The 18,600-nt window shown below is 54.2% G+C and overlaps 1 protein-coding gene across 42 annotated transcripts in view; it reads left to right on the forward strand.

Moving 5' to 3' along the window:
- The window catches only part of BANP (BTG3 associated nuclear protein), a 129,308-nt gene that overhangs the window by 60,788 nt on the left and 49,920 nt on the right, over positions 1 to 18,600 (forward strand). For all 42 annotated transcript variants that reach the window (XM_016930341.4, XM_054668558.2, XM_054668560.2 and 39 more), the window contains 2 exons: positions 9,206 to 9,445; positions 18,358 to 18,525. In XM_016930341.4, the coding sequence (XP_016785830.2) occupies positions 9,206 to 9,445; positions 18,358 to 18,525 (408 nt within the window). The remainder of the gene's footprint in view (positions 1 to 9,205; positions 9,446 to 18,357; positions 18,526 to 18,600) is intronic.

Consider the following 18,600-nt stretch of genomic DNA (forward strand, 5'->3'; position numbering starts at 1 on the left):
AGGCGGTGAATCAGCGAGTTTCTACGAGGGAAAGCATTAGGAATATGGGAAGGGCTAAAGGGGGTGTGCTTGTCTTTCTATTTAGTTATTTTAGGCCCTGATAAGAAATAGAAGCCGCAGGAGACAGATTGTTCTTAGCTTCTTATTTAAGTATTTAAGTGCCTTAAGTCTTAGAGAACCACAGATTTCAAAACGGTTATTTCTTAAGAATTCCAAATGGCTTGTGTGAATTGACATGCTGTTTTGTATCAAATTTGGAGTCAGTTTATTGTACTGCAAAGATACCATATCATTTTATTCTAGTTTTTTTCACTTAGGTAATTCCTTTTGTCATTACACACGCTCCACTGGAATAAGAAGGATGGTAACTCTCAGCATTTGAAAGCAGGGAACAGTAGACTGTGTCTCATTGGAATAAGAAGGACGGTAGCTCCTGACTGTTGAAAGCATGGAACAGTAGACTGTGTCTCATTAGAATAAGAAGGACGGTAACGCTCAGCTATTGAAAGCAGGGAACAGTAGATTATGTCTCATTAGAATAAGAAGGACGCTAACTCTCAGCTATTGAAAGCAGGGAACAGTAGACTATGTCTCATTAGAATAAGAAGGACAGTAGCTCCTGACTGTTGAAAGCAGTGAACAGTAGACTGTGTCTCATTAGAATAAGAGGGACTGTAGCTCCTGACTGTTGAAAGCATGGAACAGTAGACTGTGTCTCATTGGAATAAGAAGGACTGTAGCTCCTGACTGTTGAAAGCAGGGAACAGTAGACTGTGTCTCATTGGAATAAGGACGGTAGCTCCTGACTGTTGAAAGCAGGGAAGAGTAGACTGTGTCTTCATTCTTGTGCTTGCCTTTTGTCAGTAGTTTTGGTCTTGGTGTGCTCATAGCTTTGTTTTGTACTTGAAAGTGTGTGGGGTCTCATCATTCAATGACTAAGCTGCCAGCTGAGTTAGAGAAACAAGTTGAGCTAAAATGGACCTAGCATGGGATCTGTTTGTCCATTAAGGGATTTAGTTAGGTTCTTAATCAAGAGTTTAAATTTCTGCTGTGTATGCATTTGATAATTCTTACAAAACGTGACTGATCCTACACATAAAATGTTAGGTACTTCATTTCAGTGGGGGAAGGATTGTGGTTGAATTCTAATTGAATTATTGCCAGAAATTGGTCCCATGGACTTCCCAGGCAGTAGAATGACTTACGTGGTAGCTCTTGGTGATGCCGGTGAAGGCTGGTGAGGCACAGCTGGGAGAGTTGGGCAGCTGTGAGAGCTGTCAGCTGTGGCCATCCTGCGGCTGCTACTGGCACGCTGTGCTGACCTCGTTGTCCCGGACCTCGTTGTCCACAGAATGTCAGCCATGCACGTGGAAATAAGAACATGTAGCCACACTGCTGTGCGGATTTACAGACCTCACAGTCCACACAATGTTAGCCGTGCACATGGAAATAAAAACATACAGCCACGCTGTGCTGTGCAGAGTCACACACCTCGCAGTCCACCGAACACCAGCTATGCATGTGGAAAGCAGAACGTGTAGCCACGCTATGCTGTGCCGATTCACACACCTCGCAGTCCACGGAATGCCATTCGTGCACATGGAAAGAAGAGCATTTAGCTACAAACATGCCTCGAACATTTGTTTACAGAATTCATCTTATGTAAGTGTTTTTAACGTAAGTGCTGTATATGTGAGGTAACAGGGAAACATTTTTTCATGGCAGTCCTGAGTTGATTGCTAATAAGAGTAGGATTGCAGAGAGATGAGTGACCACAATAAAACCAAGGGAAGCGGGAGACAGCAGCGTGAGAACGGTCGTGGCTCTGAGTGCCACAGAGCGGCCGGAAGGGCTGTCTGGGGAAGTGAGTGGGAGTGATGGCGTCTCAGCGGCTTGGGTTGAGTTTCCGGATACACAGCCTGTGCCCCGGGATGGAGGTGTCGGGAGCAGTCTTGATCCATGGCAGTGTTGGTGCTGAGCAGTCAGGAGTTCACCCAGGCTCCTCCCCACCACCTCCCCCACCCTGAAAGATGCCCTTTCCATCCCTGCCCTGTGAGACCAGACGCTTGGAGAGCAAACTTCTCAGGTGCTAGAGGCGCTCAGCTCTCCAGAGCTCGGCCGCCGACTGGTGTTGGACTCAGGTTCTCTGCGTGACCCGGAGGCGCAGGATCCTTTTAACTCAGGGTTAAATTATTTTTCACTTTAAGAAATGCTTAAGCATTACAGGCAAAACCTTTACAATAGAATCGTTGATGGAAAACAGCCCACTCAAAAAGACAAACAAAATAAAAGCAGCCCACACCAAAAAAGCATTCTGAAAGAAAATGGTAGTGTTCAATTTCTAAACTGAGGTCTCTGTAATGTGTAGCTTGCAGAATGTCAGTGTTACAGGTGTCTAAAATTCTCAAATACGATGTCACATAATCATAAAGTCCCTGATTTTAGAGCGAGGCCACCCTATCAGGAGCCCACCTGGTTTTCAAAGTTGTCCTCCAGGAGTGTGCACTTTTTGCTGTTCAGGGTACCCCCCCTCTTCCTCTCCCCTCCCCTTTTAATCTTTCTGCTCCCCTTTTCCCATCCCAAATATTCATTAAGCATCCACTAGTACCTGATGGGAATGGAGGTTCTTTTGAAGCATCCGTTATGTGATATCGTGGACATCTAGCCAGTAGATGGCCAGAGTTGGCGTGTTTGGGACAAGTGTAGCCTTACCTTTATGGGGTGTCCCTAGTCCCCAGGATCCTGGCATACCCCAACACATTATATTTTCTTGTGGGGCAAATAATTATGAGGAGCCCAACAGATAAAATGTCTTATGCGTTCCACATAGAATTCTTATTCTCTACCTTGAATAGGAGAGATGAGTTATTGACAGTTATGGTTCATCACGTCCTGGCGCTGGAAGCATTTTGAGCCGTGATGTGTGTAACGACACAGCCCGGTGCTGCCTTTAGGTTTGAATTCTGTGTGGGTTTGCTCTGTGTTATCCATTGTTGGAACCATGTATTTCATTTTATGCAGAGTTGCTTTTGAAATTCATAAACAGCTTGAGTAAGCCTTTGCAAAGCCAGATGAAAATTAATTTTTGGCGTGGATGGCATATCTAATGTGAATCTGTTCTCTGAAGACTTACCTGGAGATGGTGAGGCTGACCTTGAACTGAATTGACATGGAGTTGGTTGTGTTGTGGAAAGTAACACCGTGCTCTAAGGCTTTGAACAACCGTGCAGCCCAGTGACTCGCAAAGGATGGCCTTCTGATTTGTTCACTATCCTGCTAGAGACGGAAATCCGGCATTCGTCACCTCTGTGACTGCAGGGGACTAACGTGTGGAATCCCAGGGACAGGAACACTCTGAGCCATCGCCTGAAAAGTGACCGTGGAGCTACGCTTCCCAGGACGTTCATGGAAGTTAGGGCTTCGGTCTTGGACAACACACAGATAACATTTATCGGAATTATTCTTTCATCTGTTCTTGGAAAGTCAGCATTCAAATGAAAGTAGGAGAGAGAGGGATCTTAAAAAGATTGTATTTCAGTTATTGGTTAATTCCTTTCTATAGACGGCCTAAGAAAAAAGGATAAATTAATAACTATTCACTGTGGTGTGACAGTACAAATTCCAGGCTGGGATTTTAAATCATCGTTTTGTTTCCCTTTTTCCCGACAGTAGGGAATTCTGAATATATAAAAAGTTGAGTAATACAGCAAATTATATCAGGAAGCAGATATGAGACAGTGCCTTCCATTTCAGTGTAGAAAAGGCATCATTTAAACTCAGAGTCTTTGAGGATCGGCAGCTTTCTAGGAAGAGACACTAGAAATGTGTGAATCACTGGTTGTTAATAGGCAGGGACTCTCATGGCCTAGAGCGTTTGCCTCCATTCCCAGTCTGCCTCTCACTTGGCCTGCGACCTCGATCAGGGTCATTCACTTCTGCAGACGTCTGAGCGCCTCTCCTGTGAGATGGATCATGGGCTGGCTCAGCTGCTGGGGTTACTGTGAGGACTGAGGAAATGAGGCCTCTGAAGTGGTGGAGGTGTGGATTCAGGAGCCTGCCCGACAGGACGGGCCCTCCCTCAGTGCAGTGTGACGTGGGCCCGCCCCATGCCTAGTCCTTAGACCGCTGCCTGCACCCGTCAGAGCTCAGCCTGCCTGATGGGACGGGCTCTCTCTCAGTGTGGTGTGACGTGGGCGTGCCCCATGCCTAGTCCTTAGACCACTGCCTGCACCCGTCAGAGCTCAGCCTGCCTGATGGGACGGGCTCTCTCTCAGTGTGGTGTGACGTGGGCCCGCCCCATGCCTAGTCCTTAGACCGCTGCCTGCACCCACTAGAGCTCAGCCTGCCTGACAGGACGGGCCCTCCCTCAGTGCAGTGTGACGTGGGCCTGCCCCATGCCTAGTCTTTAGACTGCTGCCCGCACCCGTCAGAGCTCAGCAGGCCTTTGTGCTTTCCTGGTGCAGGAGGCTCCAGGAGTGGTATCCTTAATGGTCTCTACACATGGGGCCCTCCTTGCACAGGTCAGAACCCCCTTGCCTCAGAACCTCCTTGCTAAGCAGGGCCTACCCCACAGCCTCTGATTGGTTGGGCCCAAGAATGAGCATTTTCAGCAAGTTCCCTGCCACTGCTGATGCTGCTGGTCTGAGAACATGCCTGAAAATCTCTAGTACTTAGAGGAGTGAGGTGGGAGTGATATTGTCAACAGGAAATCCGTGGACACAGGTGTGGATGGGAACCGGTAGACTGGGGTGGGTCAGCACTCATAATGTGGCTGTGCTGAGCAGGAAGCGCAGGGCGTGGAGCTGTGAGCCGCAAACACAGGCCGGCACAAACTGGGTCCTGCTGGACACTCCAGGCGGGAGATTCCTGGGAGGACAGGCCAGGTGGCCTTGGGGTAACTCTGGTGGGGCAGAGTTGAGAGTCAGAGTCTCCTGCGGTGCTGAAAAAGGCCAGGAAGAAGTGTTGAGGCCTGGACGAGGCCACTGGTTGTGGAGGGAGGGCTCATTGTGACCTGCAGTGCAGGAGGAGTCACCCAGAGCTGGGGCAGCTCCGTGTGGGGTGGAGGGCACGGCCAGCCTTGGGTGCACTGGGTCTGGACATTTGCACACTGGCCCTCAGTGAGTCCTGAGCCTGCCAGAGGATGAGCTTAGCGGCTGCCCCGACACTGCCTTGAGGTGGAGCCTGGGGAGGACGGAGGTGGTGGGTGGCAGCGCCCCCCAGGAGCTGGCTGTCATCCTAAGTCAGGGAGGTTCTCGGTGTGGGCATGGAGAGCCCACGTCATCCCTCCTGGAGGGTCTCAGTGACACTGTGACATGATTTTGACTCACTGTTTGAAAAACAACTCTGAATTCTTGTCCAGTGTTTACTTTAAAAATATTATCTCACCACAGAGAGCTCAGCTAAGTGTGTTTCAGCACTGTTAATTCCTGAGAGAGGCTGCAGGGATCTTTAGCAGCTTGGTGGCTACAGCTGAGAGCCCCTGCCCACCGTCCCCACACCATCCTCGCACTGGTCCTGCATCAGCCACATCCCGGTGTGGGTGGGTGATGGTCGGGGAGGCCGGTGGCTCAGGATGCTGCTGCCCTTCCTACTGCCTGCCTCGGGTCCTCTGTTTGTGATCTCCAGGTCCTAAGTCTAGAGATGCTTGCTGTCGCTGGAGACCACCCTCATGTACCCAGAGTTCCCATTAAATGAGCCTCAGTGCTGGGAACCCTGGGAAGTTTAAAGACAGTGGGTCTCACTGTGAGTCCTACTGACACCAGGCCCTCGGCTATTCCTGGATTACTGAGCAGCTCTGTAATCAGCTGCTTGCCCCCTCTGCCCGTCCCTCTGCCTGTGCCCCCTCAGCTTGTGCCCTCTGGCCGTGCCTCCTCAGCTCATGCCCTCTGCTCGTCTCCTCTGCCTGTCCCTTCTGCCCGTCCCTCTGCCTGTGCTCCCTTAGCTCGTGCCCTCTGCCCATCCCCTCTGCCTGTGCCCTCTGCCCGTGCTCCTTCTGCCCATCCCTCTGCTTGTGCCCTCTGCCTGTGCCCCTTCAGCTCGTCTCCTCTGTCCATTCCTCTGTCCATGCCCTCTGCCTGTACCTCCCTGCCTGTGCCCTCTGCCCATGCCCCCTCAGCTTGTGCCCTCTGCCCGTCCCTCTGCCAGTCCCCTCTGCCTGTGCCAGTTCAGCTCGGACCACGCTGGGCGTGGGCGCCTGCTTTCTGCCCAGGTGACTGGGCACTGCTCGGTTCTCCACCCGCTCCTGTCCCTCGTCTGCCCTATGTTCCCTGCTCTGGCCACGCTGGTTCCCTTACCTTCCTGGAGCACGTGGCCCCTCCTGGCCCAGGCCGGTGCTGCTCCCCGCTCTGGAATGTTCTCTGGAGTTCTTCCCCTGGGTGGCTGCTTCCCGCTTCCCTGCTTGGGGTCACCCGTTCTCGTCTGAGGTCAGCTCTACCCCTGCCTGTCTCCCTGTTCGCTTGCAGGCCACTGTCCCTGGCACTTGGGAGTCAGGAGGAGCGGGGCCGAGGTCTCACGCTCCAGGAGCTACCAGGCAGCTGCCGCAGGGACTCAGGTACTCAGGTGCTCTTCTAGCGCCTCAGCGGCTTTCACTCCATTCGTGCTCCTTTACCTGGGGCTCTGTACCGGTGTTGCCAGGAGGCCTGGCTGGCCCGGGCTGGGAGCCCACATTGAGCAGCATCTGTGTGGGATCGAGGCTGATTCCCGCGGCCCCGGTTCACATTGGATGGCATCTGATGGTGTCACCCTGACCTGAGCCCAGTCCGGGTTTGGGAGTCCGGGGACCTTGCAGTGGGACAGTTCCCATTTGCCAGCATGGGCCTCCGCAGCCTCTGCTTGCCACCCACCAGGGGCCACAAGCAAATCTCTGCCCCTTGCCCAGGCCCCAAGGCAGAACATTTTTAAAAATCCTCCCTTCACAAGGACAGACATAGGGAAGGATTCAGCCCCTTAGGTTTAATCTGACCAGGAAATCTGTGGCATGGTTTAAGGTCAGCACAAGCGGGGAGCTGTGTCTGGGGCCTCCCGTCCATGCAGGAGAAGCATGTGGTGCTGGGAAATGCGTGGTGCAGGTGCCAATGCTCCAGAGCCGCCTCGGCCACTGTCCTCCCACATCTTGGGTTTCCCCTGCAGATTCCCATTTAGATCTTCGGTCCCATGGAGTCCATGACCATCTCTAGCCATGGTGTGACCAGCATGTGGCTTCAGATCTTGGAGACTGGACCACTCCTGCCTTGGCTCACACGTCCCCTCTGTTTCCCCTTCCCCTCCCCATGGCTTCCTTACTGGACTGCTGCTGGCCAGGGCCTGCGCCACTGTTTTCGATGACATTGACCCGTGACTCTGAGCAAGAGCTTAGATGTGGAGCTTTAGACCCAGTGCCAGGCCCTTGGGTGTCCCGTAAGGATTCGTAGATCCCGGAAGTTGGAGTCTCCCAGCTTTGCAGCTGTGGCCTTTAGACAGCCCTTGCCATGAGACTCCATCCATTAGTCTTGAGGTGACGTTTCCATTTTGCTCCTCATATACAGGTGTAATGTAATAGTGGCTGACTGACGGATGTTCTGAAAAAATGCACGTCTGAGCATATGTTCCTAGCAGCATCCCTGTGCTTCTGAACCACCTCTGAGCATCGATGCTCCTTACTCATCTGTCCTGAATTTCAAAAATTAGAGCTGTTTTCTATCCTTAGCTACAGCCAAGAGCCCAGCCACACTGCCCTGCCCCTGTGACAATGTGTGTTTGAAGACAGGGTGACCAGCCCTGCCCTGATATTTCATGGAAATCCTATATTTCAGGGAATGGGAGAGGCTGCTTGTGGAGGGAGCTGTGTATGCTAGGAGCACACGGCAGCCACAGGCTTCTCGGCTGTGCTCCAGGCTTCCTGGCCCGGCAGGCAGGGCTGGCTGCCCTTGTAGGAGCCGGAAAGTCAATATTGGGACATTTCAGAATAAAGCTCACAGACGTTCTGAGGCAGCGATGCCCAGGGTGGCATGACTGTGGCCGGCCCTGGGCCTCGGAAACTCTGCAGAGCATGGCGTCCCTCCTAGGTCCCGGCCCCTCGTGGGAGGTATTCAGGTTTCTACCTTTCCACAGGGGAGGACGTGCTGGGGGAGGGAGACTCTCGCAGCCTCCCTTTGGTTCAACTTCAGGGTCAGAAGAGATTGGGCAGCTGCTGAGCTTCCAAGCAGGAGTGTGAGTTTTCCCGTTTATGATCATCTGTGGAGCTTTCTTCCGTCACATGGGGAGGCTTTGAAAAGGCAGCCTTTCACATACTGTACTTGGTCAACCTGAGGACAACCCGGAGATGCCGTTACACAGAGAAGGAATCCGTGGTTCAGAGAAGACTAGTGACTTGTGAAGGGTCAGCTAGGAAGCTGAGAGCCCACGCTTGGGAGGGAGGGAGGCAGAGAGGTGTGGAGGGGCTGGCAGGCGTCACTGCCTGGGCAGGCAGGTGGGAAGTCCCACTCCATCGTCACAGGAGTGTGCTTTGCAGGCAACCTCAGGCCCCTCCAGGTGCCTGGCCACCGTGTCTCCTCCGTGTGGAGCGTGGGCCTGTCCACGGGTCCTTGCTGTGGCCTCACTGACAGTGGAGAACGTGGCGCATTCCCACACCTGAATGCGCTGCTCTGGGCGGCTGCATTGTAACTGCCCTGAGAATGCTGGCGTCAAGGGCATGCTGTGACTTACACTGTGCAGAGGCAAGGACTGGCATTGTGTGCACGGGGGCGATGCCAAGCCGGCTGCTGATGCTAGAGCCCCTCACCTCTGCGTCTTTCTTGGTGGGAGTGGCTGGCCAGTGGGAGAGCATGGCTGGCAGTGAGGTGTGAGGGACCCCGGGGAGGGTTCCGCTCTGCAGGTGGCTGGGGTAGGTACCAACTGTGTGCAAGGATATCGTTATTGCTGGGGTCCCAGGTCCAGGATGAGCAGAGTGTGTGACCGTGTTGGCGCTCAGGTCCCGAGGCCCTGCAGCCCCACAGGCACCTGGCCGCTTCTGGGGGGTGGTGGGATCGTGTCTGTTCCGCGTCAGTTCTTTCTTGGGCAGCAGTCGGAGGCTCCAGCGCTCTTGGTGACTGCATCACAAGTTAGGAGGGATTTGCCCAGCCCTGCGTGGAGCATCTTTCCTGAGTGTGTCTGAGCAGAGCGCTCTGCTGTCCTGAATGTGAGCTTATTTGAGCCTTGGCCATCTGAGGACCTGTCTTCTGTTTTTCAGAGGACTACCCCAATGGCACCTGGCTGGGCGACGAGAACAACCCCGAGATGCGGGTGCGCTGCGCCATCATCCCCTCCGACATGCTGCACATCAGCACCAACTGCCGCACGGCCGAGAAGATGGCGCTCACGCTGCTGGACTACCTCTTCCACCGCGAGGTGCAGGCCGTGTCCAACCTCTCGGGGCAGGGCAAGCACGGGAAGAAGCAGCTGGACCCGCTCACCATCTACGGCATCCGGTGTAAGTCGGGCCCCGCCTTGGGGGACTGGGGTGTGCGGGGAGCTGGGTCAGGACCCACATTTCAATGCTGAGGACGCTGGCATCAGTAGCACCGGCACGGGGCTGCGTTTCTCCAGGCGGTTTGAAATCTCAGCCCGAGGATCAGTGCTCGAGGGGATGGATGCGCGGTTGGCCCTGATGTGCTTATTACGCACGGCATGCCCGCACCAAAATACCTCATATACCCCATCATATATATACCTACTGTGTATCCTTAGAAGGTGAAAAACTCCTGGCCTCCTGTCTGTAGGCCACTCTTGAGGAAGAGAGAGGAGGAGGAGAGCCGGGGCCTTCCCTGCTGTCCTGGCCACGCTGACCCAGGCCCCCCTGAGCCTCTCCTAAGCGGGTGGAGTGCTACCTGCCTCCTTCCTTCTGAGAGGGCTGGGCCTCAGCAGCCGTGCCAGGGCCTCAGCGCTGACCTGGCTGTGATGGGAGCCAGGAGAGCTCCAAAGCCTGATTTTCGTGCCCAGCCCGGCCTGTGACGTTTCCGTCCCCTCTGAAGAGCGGGATTTGCTCCAGGTGGCGATTGCGGTACTGCCCTTCAATGGCGTTTGATGGGCGCTCAGGTCCTCCTTGCCAGCGTCCATGGTCCGTTTGCTCCACAGAGCCCGTCTGCTTCAGAAGCCGTCCTCCTGGCTTCTAACGAAGATGTAAAGTGAAGCAGCAGCAAACGCAAGAGACACGAGGCCCCTGGCGGGAGGGTGTGGGAGGGTGCAGTGGCCTCCGGCAATCTGGGCTCTGGAGAGTTACCTCAGGGGAGCGTGAAATGTAAATCTGATCTCGAAACAGGGCGAGCGAGGCAGAGCATTCAGCGTCCAGGATCTCAGCATGCGGGGGGCGTCCGGGATCTCGGCGTGCGGGGGGCGGGGCGTGCGGGATCTCAGCGTGCGGGGGGCGGGGCGTGCGGGATCTCAGTGTGCGGGGGGGCGTACGGGATTTCAGCGTGCGGGGGGCGTCCGGGATCTCAGCGTGCAGGGCCCGCTGTTCCAGCAGGAAAGACCCTTGCTCCTCTGGGAAGCACAGTGTGGCCCGTGAGCCTCTGTCAGGAGCAGTGGGGGAGTGGAAGGGCTCCGCTGTTCTGTAGCTGCTGTGAAAATGGGGTCTGAGTAAGACTGGGGTGTCGTGCTGACTGCAGGTTTTTCTGGAAGCTGCTGAGAGGTGGGTCCAGGTCCCACCCACATGCGTGTGAGCAGGTCATGGCATCTTCCCATGTGCCATGTCTTGTCCCAGGCGTGTGCCCCAGCTGTCAGACACCGGCGGGCGCCCATCCTGGACCCTGAGGGTAGTCTCAGATAACTGCCTATGAGACCACACGTGGGGCCTCCTCACAGCTGCTCAGCGGTGGAGTAAAGCAGGTCACGAGGATCAGAGGGTCATGGGGCAGGGGTCACCCTCAGCCTTCTTCTGAAGGGCCACACGGCAGATATTTCAGGCTTTGCAGGCCCTGGGGTCTCTGTTCAACTGCTCAGCTCTGAAAGCAGCCACAGACGAGGTGTCAGCGCATGGTCGTGGCTGTGCTCCAACAGGACACTGCCTTCAGAGGCGGGCAGCAGGCCCACCACCCCCTCCACCCTCTGCTTTAGGGCATGGCGTGGCCAAGAGCACACATCTGCGCACCTGACCACGTGATGTGCTTCCAGCTTGAAACCCGGGGGTTGCTTCGTGCTGGTGCTTGCTGTGTGGATCACAGTGTGGAGTGCGTTGAGATATATAGACGAATGAGAAATGGCCTTGATGGCAGAGCGTGCGGTCAGGTAGATAGAAGCGTCTGTAACCTGAGAGGTGGCATTGTGGGGTGTCGCAGGAGTGTCAGGCTGAGCTACAGGTTGGAGGCGCAGCCTGGACAGAGAGGAGCGGGTGCTCTTTGGAGAGGATGGTAGCGTGTGGGATGAGCGTGCTGTGCTGTGTGGGGCAGTGGCATTCGGGGCTGGGCCCTGTTCCCAGGTGAGGAGTCCCTGCTCCTCCGGGGAGATGACAGTGGCCTTGGATGTGAAGCTGGAGGCCAGCTGGCTCTGCCTTGGAGACGGTGCCTTGGAATGTCAGGCTAAGGATTTGGGCTTTCAGGGCATTGGCTGCAATTGGTCTTTTTATTAATTGAGCACAGGGAATGTTCCAGTGAGGTGACAGGGGCATGGCAGGGCGATACTCAGAGCAGAGCCCATGGCGGTGGGGTGGCTGTGTTTGTATTCAGGGAGTCCGTGTGGGGCGGTGGAAGGCACTGCGTGGGGCAGAATGGGGCAGGCTGCGATTCCCTGCATGTTGTGGCTATGAGTTGACCTTCTCTGCTGAGCTTCTCCTTGCTTGGGAAGTGCTGCCAACCTCGATGGGGGTCTGGAGGCCGGAGAGGGGAGTGGGAGCCTGGCATGGGCCACCACCCTCTCCCCTGGGCCCGCTGGCTTCGGGGCCATCCTCCAGATAGCTGAGGTCATTGGCAGTGTTCACCAGGCTGCTGGACCTCATGGCTTGGGGCCCACTGGCCCAGCCTCCCCAGGCTCTGAGCTGGGCTCTGGAGCACGGTCCCCTGGCAGGGGCGTCCGCTAGCACCGTCATTCTGCTGGAAGTCCCTCCGGGGTGGGGCTCCTGGGCTTGCTCACAGTGCCCGGCCCCTTAGAGATGCCCAGTGAATTCTTGTCTCTAGAGCCGAGCTTTGGGAAGGTCATGGTGTGGCTGACCTTCAGGGTGACTTTGCATGAGGAAGGCTGGCCTGTCCACAGGGCCATGTGGAGGGGCCTGGAGCAACTGCTGCGTATGGACCATGGCTGTGCCTTCTCCCCCCACCTCAGGCCAGGCGTGCCTGCGTGGCTTGTGCTTAGACGGAATTGTTGAAATGTAAAAAGCATGGCTTTACCTTTTCTTCCTGTGGCCCAGTTTCATTCTTATTGCTGATTGTTGCCCAAAAAACCAAAACAAATGAAATAAATGCACGGACCAAACCTCTCAGGCCCCAGCTGGAACAGCGGCAGGAGTGGAATTGGCCGCATTGCCCCACCTTAGTCTCTGCTGTTGCTTCAGAGCCCGCAGTGACGCCTGTAGCCTCAGCAGTCAGAGGCCTGCGGCTGTCCTCACTCAACCCAGGCAGCTCACGAGGGAGAAGATTTTGATTTAAGTTTCTCCTTATTTGTCAGCAGAAAGATTTTCTTTCTTTTTCTGGAGAAAAAAGTCTACATTTTGAAACACACAGTAGGTTAAGTCTCTAAGTACCACCTTCTCAAAATGAGGAAATGAGGTTATTGAAAGAGGGAGAGAGAGAAATTTGCTTTTTGGGGTGTTGGCTTTCTTAGGGTTCCCAAGGATTGGTGGACCCCCCGAATTTGGGCAGCTAACCAAATTTGTGTGTTTTATGCAAAAGTAGCATATTATTGCAACTTGGAAAACCTTGGAGCATTTTCCTAAGGAATGTGCTCTCAGGACAGCAGCATTCGCCTGTTTTCTCCATGAAGAGAAATTGGTTTAGTTCTTAGGATTTTTATCCACGGCTCGCTCACGCCTCTGCTTGGACTGTGCATCCAAGCCGGTGACCCCGGATCTGAGGGCTTTTCTAAAGAATGCTGTCTAAGGCCATGCCACCCTGAACACACCCGATCTCGTCTGATCTAAAGAATGCTGCTGTGGATGGCCGATCCCCATGAGACCTCCTAGCAGTTATGGAAAGACTGGATTCATTTGCACAAAGTAAAAAGTTATGCTTTCAGGGTTGACCTGTCAGATGATTGTAGTTCTTTTCAAATCATTCACTCCAAGCCAGGTGGTGTTTCCTAGTGGGAAGCAGCGGGGGCCACTTCACCCACACCTGTCCCTGTCAGTGCAGGTGTGCGACCTGGCCCCGTTGTGTCTTGCAGGGTGCCTCAGGTTCCTGTGGCCGCTGGGACAAAGCTCACAGCCTGGCTGGCTTAGAACACAGGCTTGTGTTCTCATGCAGGTTTGGAGGCCAGATGCCTGGGATGAAGGTGTGGGCAGGGCCACGCTGCCTGAGAAGGCCCTTTCCCTCTCCCAGCTTCTGGTGGTGGCCGCATCCCTCCAGTCTCTGGCCGCGTCCCCCACGGCTGTCTTCCCCCCATGTGTCCCTCTGTGTCCCTCTCCTTATGAGGACAGTCACTGGATTTGGAGCTCCCTCTCCTGCAGGATGACCTCATTACAACCTAACGAATCACATCTGCAGAGACCCTAGCTCCCAGTCAGGTCACATTCTGGGGTCCTGGGCCAGGACGTGAGTTTTGTGGGGACACTGTTCAGCCCAGGACACAGGACACGGGTGGTCAAGTGCTGTCTCTTCTCCAGGTTCTCTGTGAGGTGAAATGGTGAGGCTGCCCTATATGTGTCCTTAAGTTAGAATGTGGACTCCACGCAGGGGTGGGTGTTTGTCTGTGTGTCTTGGGACACTGAGCGCCTCTCGGTGACTGAGAGCTGGGAGGAAGGTGTGGTCAGTGTGGGCTTCAGGCAGAAAAGTGAGCAGAGCCTCCTTCTCAGCAGGTCACCCAGATGCTGTGACCTGGAGGTGGTCCTGCAGGTGGCTGTGAGGGGCTCTCATGCTAACAGACTGAGGACAGGTGTCTCTCCATCATTTTTTCTCATAAAGGAGTGAGTCAGCAGTCTTGAAGAAGGCAGCCGGCTTGGCCTGGAGGCTGGACGTTTGAGGTGCATGGGGCGTGGGCTGTGTATGCTTCCCCCGGGAGGGAGCATGTCAGCTGGCTTCCATTGGGCAGAGGCTTCGAGACGCCTTTTGTTTTTCTAGGCAGCACTGTCACGTCGAGTCTGTAATTTGAAGAAATCAGTTGTTGGCACTCGGTTTTGTGCTGCCTTCCCTTGCACATGAGAGTGTTAGCAGGTGGTGCTCTTCATTCCTTTGTGACTGATAAAGCCCCGTGCCACCCACCAAGGCACAAGATGACAAGCCCTCCTGGCTCTCGTCTCACTTCCCACAGTGCCTCTCATGGCCCCACAGATGGAGAGCTGGGAATCGGCTTATGATTTGAACCACCAGAGTCAGTAACGGGGGTTCTGGAAAGTGGGAAGGCAGCTAACGGTGTAGTGGAGACTCTTTAGCTCTTTGGGGACTGCAGGACAGCTCGCCAGGAAAATAGAGGCGTGCACGGTGGCAGGGATGCTGCCTGGCTGAGCCTGGAAGGCAAGCCCGTCCCGGCCTTGAGGGGCCTCGGTGGGTGTAGTGTGGGGATATGGCTGGGGAAAGCAGGGACTGAGGCCAGGCAGGGTGTTCTGCTCCCAGGTGACGCCACGCTGTGGGGATCCCGTGAGCCTCAGCAGCCGGATCCGAGCACTTCTGTTCTCCTTGTGCCCTGGGCACTGCTGCAGGGGAGACTTCTACCTCGATTGAAGTTCGACTAGGCCTCCCAGAGCAGGGGCTGCGGGTGCCTTGGGCTGAGGGAGCTCAGGACAGCAGAGGCACGTGTGTGGGGCTGTGCGTGTTCTTCCCGTCTCCCCAAGCACCTCTCATGGGTTCTCAGGATCCAGTGAGGGCCGCTGCTTCTCCACCTGGTGGGCCCAGGAAGCTTGCACTTTAAGGCCGGTGCTCACTCGTAACTAGTAATTGGACTTGGACACATCACTTCTCCTTTTTCTGGCTTTTGCCTCAAAACCAAAGTGATGAGAGTAGTGACATTCCTACTTCATGAGGCTTTTAAAAAAAATGTCCGTCAAATAACATGAGATCAAATGCTTAAAGTGGAAAATGGCAGTTAAATTCAAGGTGATCTTTTGATCCCATCATAGGATTTTTCCCGCTCCCTGTTAAGTGCGGCTGCTCAGTGCTGTCAGAAAAGATAAAGGAATCCAAGCCCCGAGGGCTGCCCAGACGTGGGCGCTTGCCCCAGCTGCTGTGCAGTAGCATCTGCAGGCGGCGCCTGCACCCGTAAGTGCATGTTCAGATCCTCGCCCTCCTCACCCACTGCACTCTGCGGGCAGCACTTGGGCGGCTGGTCCGTTCTCTGCATCTCCTTGGTGGCCGGCAGGGGGCATTCGCCCAGGCTGGGGCCTGGAGCGCAGACGGAAGGAATTAGATAATTTGATGTCTGAGGACAATGGAAACTCGGTGGCGGGTAACCAGATGAATATATATTTTTTATTTAATAAGTATGAGTCAGGGTTTGAACTGGCAACTTGATTTTTACAAAGTTGAATTTAAATGTGAATGTTTTCACTCATTTCTCTTACCTATACACCTGGGTGTTTTAGATTTATCTTCTTTCCTGTTACTAACCCGGTTTTAAATTTTGTATGGACTCATTCATCCTTCAAAGTCTATGGAATTTTTCTCCTGGAGTGTGAAGGTGGGAGGGTCACAGGAGGGCGGTTCTGAGGATGTTTCTTTTTATCGACTCGTGCTCCAAAGACGTTTTCCTGCTGGTGGGATGGCTGTTTCTTTCTTGCCTCCCGGTGGCAGCAGCTGGGCTGCTTTGTATCTAAAATCAGTAGCTGGGCTCTCATGAAACTATTGAAGTGCAGTTTGAAAGCTGGGTTTTCCGGTAACTATGGTGCAACCTCTGGCAGCAGCTGGGCTCTCCTGTAAGGATTTCCTAGTGATTTTAATGGTTGGGTTCCCCCATGACCACAGCCAGCGGCTGGGTTCCTCTGTGAGTCACTAAAGTTGCTCAGCCTGGGGCTTCCTGAGGCGCCCGAGTCACCCAGCCAAGATTCGAGGGTGACTTGGAGTATTTTAGAGATGACCCGAAAATTGGAAGCCAAAGGGCGGCTGCTTCCTGTATGGCTTCTTTATGCATGAGGATGAAAATGTGCTGCCGAAACCACTTTAGGGTGTTCTTCCCTCTCATCCTACAAATCCCACCGTCCTGGCTGGTTTCTTTTTGTCTGTAGCACAGACAGGTTGGTTGTGATTATACAGAGAGTCAAAACGTGTCTCAAGTATCTACTGATAAAAAAGTCAAGAGGCATGTTTCCAAAACCCGAGGGACTTTTGATACCTAATAGAGTACTTAAAAAAAACCCAAACACTTCTTCCTCTGTTTTAATTATTTCCACCATTTTAGTCTCAATGGGAACAGATTTTTAGGGTTTGGGCAGTAGAGTCCGAAGTTGAGGCTCTTGGTAGTTGAAACGGGACACTTTTCAGCTTAATCTTTTTATTACTACAATTTTGGATTCCATCCATGTATTTTCCTGTAAATTAGTGAAGTTGCATGAGCCAGCTAGAGAGGCCACTGCATTGAAGAGCCCTTCCCATCATGCCCACATTCGTCATCGCTACAGGGATGGGGTCCTGTGGCCTAGTGGGAAGTGGCCAGGCGTGCAGTGGGGCACTGGCTCCATCCTGTCACCTGCTCCGCCGTGGCCTTCGGATCCTCAGTTTTCTCCTCGTTGAATACAGGGCATCTCTGGATGCTGCTCAGGGCGTGCTGAGAGCTCTCCGTAGCGCAGGTGGTAGAGAACTGGGGGTCCCAGGACAGTTCTCTGCGTGTGCACGGTGAGCCCCAGGAAGACGATGCACCTGGCTTTGGCCCCACAGTGAGAGTAGGTTGTGCCCACTCGGCTTGTGCTATAGGGACTCCAGGGATGAGGACACAGGCCCTGCCCGTAAGGAGTTTGTACTCTAGTTGAGAAGGCATGATAGAGAGGCGTCGGGAATGACATAAGCAAGCCCCGGACCTGAGCAGCGATGGGAGGGTGTCTTGCAGTCCGTTGTCATCACTGTTTACACAGGAGCAGCCACTGTGCGCCAGAATGTTCTGGGTGCCTGACCCCCATGGGTGGACACAACAAAGGCCCCTGTGTTTATGAGGGGGACAGAGTAACAGTACATACATGAATTCTCCAAAGTGTGTTTGCGAGGGGAACAGAATAACAATACATGCCTGAATTCTCCAAACTGTGTTTACCAGGGGAACAGAGTAACAATACATACATGAATTCTCCAAACTGTGTTTGCGAGGGGGACAGAGTAACAATACATAACTTGAATTCTCCAAACTGTGTTTGCGAGGGGAACAGAATAACAATACACACATGAATTCTCCAAACTGTGTTTGCGAGGGGAACAGAATAACAATACATGCGTGAATTCTCCAAACTGTGTTTATGAGGGGGACAGAGTAACAGAAATACATACTTCAATTCTCCAAACTGTGTTTGCGAGGGGAACAGAATAACAATATATATGTGAATTCTCGAAACTGTGTTTACCAGGGGAACAGAGTAACAATACATACATGAATTCTCCAAACTGTGTTTGCGAGGGGGACAGTAACAATACACACCTGAATTCTGGAAACTGTGTTTGCGAGGGGGACAGAGTAACAATACACACCTGAATTCTCCAAATGCCGGAAGGTGGTCAGTGCTCTGACAAAACAAGTGGGAGGAGGGTGGGAGCCCAGGAGGGCAGGAGGGCCAGATGGTTATCCAGGGGGATGGTGAAGCCAGGACATGAAGGAAGGGAAGGCGGTGGCCGAGCAGGCCCAAGTAGGCAGAGGACCAGCGAGTTCTGATCCAATTGTTGAGGTCCCTGATCTCACCCTCTGGGCATTCAGGACCTTGGGTGCTGCTGTGAGCTCAGGGCAGAGGGAAGTTGGGGCGTGGAAGGTCTGGGAATCTTGTGAGAGCCCCAAGTGTGCACCTGGTGTGGGCCGACCGAGTCAGAGGGATCGAGAAGTTAAGTAAATGGAAAGAGTGTGTCATGACACCTTAGTGAGCATTTATATGTCGTGGGGAGCCCCGCCGGTGGGCCAGCTAAGCACCTTCTGTGCAGTGGGCCTTTCCAGACCCTTGCAGGAAGACGGGGCCGGCCTGGCGGGCTGGGGTGCCTGGGTGAGGCCTCTTCAGCGGGCCCCGGCCCTGCAGCCAGGCAGCTCCTGGTGGCTGTCCCGATCAGGCCTCACCGCTTCTCCTTGGATGTGTCCTTCCAGGTCACCTTTTCTATAAATTTGGCATCACAGAATCCGACTGGTACCGAATCAAGCAGAGCATCGACTCCAAGTGCCGCACGGCGTGGCGGCGCAAGCAGCGGGGCCAGAGCCTGGCGGTCAAGAGCTTCTCGCGGAGAACGCCGAACTCATCCTCCTACTGCCCCTCAGGTAGGCCTCGTGCTGCAGGAGAGGCCGCCCTCCCCCGCTCGGGGCAGCTGGCCCGGTGGCACCCTCAGGGGCAGC

This window comes from Pan troglodytes, chromosome 18, assembly GCF_028858775.2.
Source record: "Pan troglodytes isolate AG18354 chromosome 18, NHGRI_mPanTro3-v2.0_pri, whole genome shotgun sequence".
In the NCBI taxonomy this organism is placed as follows: Eukaryota; Metazoa; Chordata; class Mammalia; order Primates; family Hominidae; genus Pan; species Pan troglodytes.